The sequence below is a fragment of the Lotus japonicus genome, chromosome 3 (genome assembly GCF_012489685.1).
Source record: "Lotus japonicus ecotype B-129 chromosome 3, LjGifu_v1.2".
NCBI classification, from domain to species: domain Eukaryota; kingdom Viridiplantae; phylum Streptophyta; class Magnoliopsida; order Fabales; family Fabaceae; genus Lotus; species Lotus japonicus.
In genome coordinates this window covers 16,288,883-16,295,443 of record NC_080043.1, presented here as the reverse complement: position 1 = coordinate 16,295,443, position 6,561 = coordinate 16,288,883, and the positions used below count along the sequence as shown (strand labels likewise).

At 36.2% G+C, this 6,561-nt stretch overlaps 1 protein-coding gene across 1 annotated transcript; it reads left to right on the top strand.

The window, feature by feature from the left end:
* The first annotated feature begins 1,809 nt into the window (after positions 1-1,809).
* On the top strand, positions 1,810-5,534 carry LOC130749535 (uncharacterized). The gene is made up of 5 exons (XM_057602910.1): positions 1,810-2,035; positions 2,197-2,331; positions 2,451-2,488; positions 2,585-2,651; positions 4,893-5,534. Exons 1-5 carry the CDS (start codon positions 1,844-1,846, stop codon positions 5,292-5,294), a joined length of 834 nt encoding a protein of 277 aa, XP_057458893.1. The 5' UTR covers positions 1,810-1,843; the 3' UTR covers positions 5,295-5,534.
* Positions 5,535-6,561: the final 1,027 nt, after the last annotated feature.

Genomic DNA, 6,561 nt, shown 5'->3' with positions numbered 1-6,561 from the left:
TGACACGTTAAGTGCCCCAGAAGACTTGGCACGTGGATTTAAATGTTGGGAAATTTTTGGAAAACATAGAAGCTTCAATTTAGTCCCCGACCAAAAGCTCCAAATCTGAAAAGTTTCAATCTCCATCATTCTTCCTCCTCTCTCCCACCACCAAGACCATACAACCTAAATCAAAATCCAACTTTTAACAACCCGGATTTTTGAGTCTGATAAAGACGATGCAGTGGCAGAGGAGGGTGAAAAAGGCACCGTCTTGGCACCAGGACCTTAGCGGGTTCATGGGTTGCTACAATTTGGGGCTGGGTCGAAATCACGTCGGTTGCCACGTTTCCTAAGAGGTGTGATGGCTTCATGGATCTGGACGAATATATGTGTAGAAAGGGGATGGAGTGGGTGGGTTTCAGAAATTGGATTTTGTTACTAGGTTTTTGAGAGCACAAATTTTGTGGGTTTTGTTACAAGAAAAATGAAGGAGCTTGGGTTGTTGTTCACAGCCAAGAGGGAAAAGGGGAAGATGAAGATGGGTTTGGTGGTAAGTGGCGATGAGTGGTAGTGGGAGGAAGGATGAGATATTGTTATTTCCTCTCACATTTGATTCTTCCCATTCTCAATTTTCCATCTTCGATTCTCACCTTGTCTGTATCTTTGGTTTATATTTTGAGTTTTTTTTTTTTTTTATTTTCGTGGAAAATTCAATCCTTTTGTCTCTTCCATCAATTTCATTGTCCCTGATCATCATTTTAACATCTGGGTGAGTGTTTCTTCTGAAAAAACTCAAATGGTCTTCTGGGTTTGATCCAACAAGCATAAAAAATCAACATTTAACATTTTCTTTTCTAGTTATGGTACAGTGATTTTGATTTGCAAAATTTTGATGATTTGCACAATGTAATTTGAGACCTTGAATGATTATTGGAAACTAGGTTGAAAGTGTAGAGGAAGTACAAGAGAGTAACGTAGAGGATTAGCCATAGCATTAGCTTGGGTGGGAGTGAGGAGGAAGAAGATAATGAAGAAACTTAAACTTTTCAGATTTGGGAATTTTGGTCGGGAACTAAATTGAAGCTTCTATGTTTTCCAAAAAATTTCCCCAACAATTAATCCACGTGGCAAGTCCACTGTGACACTTAACGTGCCAAATCACCATTTCTGTTAACGTTCACTAACGGTAGCAGAGGCAGGGACCAACATGATTGACGATTTGCAACATTAGGGACTACATGCGACATTTTCATAGAATAAGGATTAAAATGTCCGACGCGTGAAACAATAGGGACGAAAGTGACCATTCACCCAATATGAAATAGTAAAAGTTACATGCTCAACATGGTCTACTCCTTTGTCATGAGAGAGTTATTCTCATGGTTTTTTTGTCATTTTTATTAATGATACATATTCTGTTTAAAAAAAAAGTTACATACTCAGGTTGAGAAAAAAGTCAAAATTATACCGTACTTGTATACTTTTCAATTCCACTCTATTTGCTGGAGAGAAAAAATTTAACATTAGGGTTAAATATGTTTGTTACCTAAATTATATTAATATTAGTTCATTAATTAAATTTTCACTGATTTTGGCATGTGAGGCTTTAGTCCTTCATTGATTATGTAGCATGGTGACATGTAGGTATTAGTGATGTGTAATTTTTTATTTTTTTAATGACATAAACCACATTTATCCATTTTTTCCATGTTTCATGGAAGTGAAAATGATATGTGAAAATAACTTTTTTACAATAAAGGTGTTGTCAAAAGATTTATATCAATTGTAGTAAAAATAAATAAAATGGTTTCTTTCCATTTAGACACTGACACTGAGACATTGACAATGAGAGTGAGAGAGAATGATGTTCCAGCAATCCAGCTTCTGTTCCAATCCTCTCTCTCAGACCACCTTTTTCTTTGGTCACCCACTTCTTCACCACCACCAACAACTCTCCCTCCATTCTCCTAGAAGAGCCAAACCTTCCACCTTCAGAGTTTCTTCTCTTGGTGCTGGTTTCTTTGATAACATCGCTCAAATTGGCAATAACAAGGTACCCCATTTGGAAATTTCTTGTTTATATGTCTCTATAAATCATGGGTTGGCCTCAAGTTTTGATTTTTTTTGCTCTAGTTGACAACCCCACTTTTTGTTTTGCTGTTTTATATGCTGAACTGGGATTTGTTTTGTCTTCTGTGATCTTCTGCTGTTAAGGTTTTGGTTGCAGCTAGTACTTCTATGGCAATTGGGCAGCTTTCTAAGCCATTTGCTTCTGTTTTTCTATATGGGAAGGAGTTTGATGTCAAGTCTCTTATTCAAGCTGGAGGGTTCCCATCATCACACTCTTCTGTATGGCCTTAATCAGTTAGTTAATCCTATTTTCATGTATGCCACTTGAGTTATTGATTTTCATCAACTGAGTTTTCAATATCTTTCTCACAAAGTTCTATGCATTTTCCCTTGGATAGGCAACAGTGGCTGCTGCAACAATCCTTGGCCTTGAGAGGTAAAGATAATTTAGTTGTTTCAGCTTGGTGTTTGGCTCATGGAATTTCTCTGAATTCTCTTGTGTTATTTGTAATTGTTTAATATCCAAATGCAGAGGCTTCTCAGATCCCATTTTTGGTCTTAGTGTTGTGTATGCTGGTCTCACTATGTACGATGCTCAGGTATGATATTCTTCTATTAAAGATTGTGCTTTTCATCTAAGTACATATTACTTACCTTACTTCCATTCATGTATTCTCATCCGATGAATGTCTTTTGTTGGGTCCTTTTTAACCATTATATTTGAACTGTACTTACTTAGAATAAAACCCCACTTCCTGGGGTCTATTTGACAAATTTCGTGGCACTCCATATATTGTTTCAAACATTTTGGAGGAGGCTTAGGCAAGATTAGAATTCATATCTACTAATCTACTAGGTGTCGTTGTCAATCCCCCAAAGTAAATACAAGTCACTTGCATCACTTTGATCATGAACTTTTCATCTTTCAAGCTAATCTGCAATGATAGATTTAATTTAAGAGCTGCCTACCAGCACTGATAACCAATGCGCTTGCCTTTAGGCATGAAACTTTTTGTTTGGAATAGTTCAGTACTTCAATAAAATGGTGGACCTAATAAATTTGGATTGGTTGCTTAAGATTAGTAAAAGATAATTTGATTCAAAAAGGTTTTCTAGAGGTATTAGTTTGATACTACGCTTTAAGTCTCGTTTGAATGGGTTAATAAGACTCGAGTTAGGGAAATTTTACTCTTTTGAATAGTTGTGTAAGAAAGTTGTTATTAGGCTTTGCAACAAAACAAGAGAATATTAACCCCTCATACAGTCAGTGAATTGCTATTGAAGGGAACTAGTTGCATCGTGAAGGCTGTGACTTGAATCAGGCTTAAATAATAATATAAAAAGGGTACCTCTCTTTTGAACAGTCTATGCTGGTCAAACCAATGATTCAAGGAGGCTTTATTTGATTGTAGCAACTTGGCTGTGTATGTGTGGTCAATGGAGATCTGAGACTAGCTCTTTACATTGTAGAATGCCCTTTTCTAATGATTTTAGGTCTTTCTTTTTATCTGTATTAAGCATCCCTAAAAGGCTGAAAATAGAAACCGTTCTGAGTCTGCTTAGGGTTCATTCCTTGGATTAGCTAAGGAAGACGATTTAATATTTTTGAGAGTATGATAACAGACCCTTGATTAAAACTGTCTATGATAGTAGGAGCGGCTCGGCTAGCTTGTGATGAGGCCCAAATAAGCACATAAGTCAGTTGGTGTCTATTAGAGGGTTGTTGGAGTTAGTTGGAGGCGGTAGCTATATTAAGTTTAGTTAGTGGCTATACGGTTTGAGCAATACTTAGTATTAGAGGAGATTCCAGATCCACAAAAGGTGAAGCGGTGAAGCTACTGTTTTTGTAGGCAGACTCAAGATGCTTGCTAGGCATGTTAGTTTGAAAAAACTCAGGGTGAAATCCTGAGTTTGCGCCTGGTTGAAATCCTGGTAAATTTTACTCATGAATCCTCCTCATGCTAGAACAGAAAGAGAAGTAAAATTAATTTTCGAGAATATTCATGAAGGGAAGTCATTTGGCATTACACAACAAAGAGTTTTGAACTGGAAACAGCTTCTCTATGATCCAGGGTGCATATTTGGAGATAGGAATTATGATATTAGAACTGATAGAGTTGAAACAAACCAGTTCCTTTGGGTAGTATTTGGAGGCTTTCAATAAATTGTTAGGAAGAGCTTGTTGTGGATAATCATTCGACCTTGTGTATCTTCTTGGGGGGTATTTGTAGTTCTCTGAAGAAGTCAGTTCGATTACACTAACCCCGATCAGTACGAAAAGCCATGAGGATTTTGAAGTTGGGGCAGAAGATTCTGATGGAGTTGTCGGCGAAAAGCTCAAAACCAGAGGTACATGGGCACTCAAGAAGCAGGGGATATGCGAAGACTTGGTTAATTCAGCCAGTAATTCAATGGGTAGGACAACACCGTCCAGGAATGATAGTCATGTAGGTAGCTTGAGTGTTCAGATTATGTTAGAAGTCTTAAAGATGATTGAGAACTTGATTTGATGTAGCTTGCAAGTAGGTCTGATTGTCAGTGCTGTCTCTAGTTCTTCTCATTTAGCAACCATTCACCTGAATCACGATGTGATATTTCATTATTAGAAGCTTGAAAGCCTTTAATGGACATCTTATTGACAATCTGGAGTAATCCCTAGCACATATTGGTCATAATCTACTATGTCCCATATACATACTAGCATGAGCCTATATTGCATGTTTGAGCTTAAAATCAGTTTGTTTTTGGTTACTCTGTCCTGTTTACAGAACTTGGTTGGTTTTGTCATAAATGTAACCTGTTTAACTGATTTATGAGATCGTGGCTTCTGCGATTTGCAGGGTGTAAGAAGAGAAGTAGGGATTCATGCCAGGACACTAAACAAACTACTGCTCAAGATGCATGTAAACTCTTCACTTTCCAAAGACAGAGAAGGTTTGATCAACTCCCAACCGGGATTATCAAAGCCACCGAAAGTAGAAGGCATTGAGAAGTCCATTTTGTCCAAAGAAGTACCACAACAGGGAAACGCACGGCTATTAGTTAGTTCTGGAAGCAAAATAAGGCAAACTGATACGGAGCTACTATCTTCTGGCTTATCAGCAGATGCAGAAGAAATCTCAAAGTTGGTTGCTGATGGTCTACTTCCATTAAAAGAAGCTGTTGGTCATACCGAGGTTGAAGTCATAGCTGGTGCTTTACTAGGTGTTTTAGTTGGTTTAGGTGTGTATAATTTCATATAAAGTCTTGATTTTTGATGAAAACTTTTATGTTACATCTTACACCACATAGATTATTAAATTGAAAACCATAGTGAATTGGAAAGGAGTCAGTTTTTCTTTTTCTGTATACACCAAGGGTGTTCCCTAGACTAATTTCTTTCGAAACTTAGAGATTATTGGAGTGGACATATTGTGAATTGGTAAAATACTGGAGTGATAAAAAGAAAAGAGAGGTATTATATAATACCTCATTTGCTTTGACATTTTCTTTCCTCTTGTTCTTGTCAGCATTTGAACCCTGGTCATCAAGGTATTGTTATGTTACAACTACCATATTGACTAGGGATGCTGACAACATTTTATTCTCATTAGTAATTCCTTATAGCAAGAAAGGTATCTACAGTTGTTAGTACCTAAGTGGTAAGAGATTGATATTGATTAATGAGTTTTTTTCCATTAACAAGAGTTGGAATCTAAGAGTTGGAATCTGAGCCTAACCACTTTGCTTAAGAGACCAAGTGTTATATCTATATGTCAACGCTCTTCGTTATTCTAATTAGTAATTACTGAAGGGCTCGACAAAAATATTTCACATCTTTATCATTTCTACTTCATTTACATCTCATTTTCTATTTATTTATTTTGATTATTTTTTTTATCAGTCAAATTTCACCTCTGGGAATTATTCCCTAGACATTCCCTTACTCAACCTATATGTTTTTCTAGCTCTTACAACTTGAGCTATCATTCGAGGACATTTATTTTGGTTAGTTGAATTGCTCACGCAATTTCAAGCCGAGTAGGACCATTATGGGCACAAAAATTCACCCTGTCAATTATTTAACGCAGTTGCATCCATAGGGACTCAAACTCAAAACTTTTTACTTAAGCTAGATCAACCCAGTTGATCTATGCACTTGATAGTCATTTTCTATCTATTTTTCTCCTCTTTCAATTATATCAAATACCACATATTTACTTTCCTTTCTCTTTTCACACTTAATGGAATGTGAATAGATTTTGGGTTAAATATATTTTAGTTCCTATAAAATATAAAATATGTAAGAATTAGTTTTGATTCTCTAAAAAAATGTGACATTAATAAAATTTATGAAATTAGTCACTCAGTTCATTTCGTGGCCGTTTAACCGCCAATAAAACTTGAAATAAATATGTTGTGACGGCTAAAAATCGTCATTATTGCACAAAAATCGCCATTAAGAGTTTGATAATGACTAATTTCTCCTATTTAAAAAATGTTAGAAATTAAAAATTACTATAATTTTTT

Bases quoted from the DNA above. Each gene is read 5' to 3' on its own strand.
- LOC130749535 (XM_057602910.1), top strand. From the start codon at position 1,844: ATGATGTTCCAGCAATCCAGCTTCTGTTCCAATCCTCTCTCTCAGACC. The intron at 2,332-2,450 runs GTATGGCCTTAA...TCCCTTGGATAG, and splicing joins TCCCATCATCACACTCTTCT to GCAACAGTGGCTGCTGCAAC. The intron at 2,652-4,892 runs GTATGATATTCT...TGCGATTTGCAG, and splicing joins TCACTATGTACGATGCTCAG to GGTGTAAGAAGAGAAGTAGG.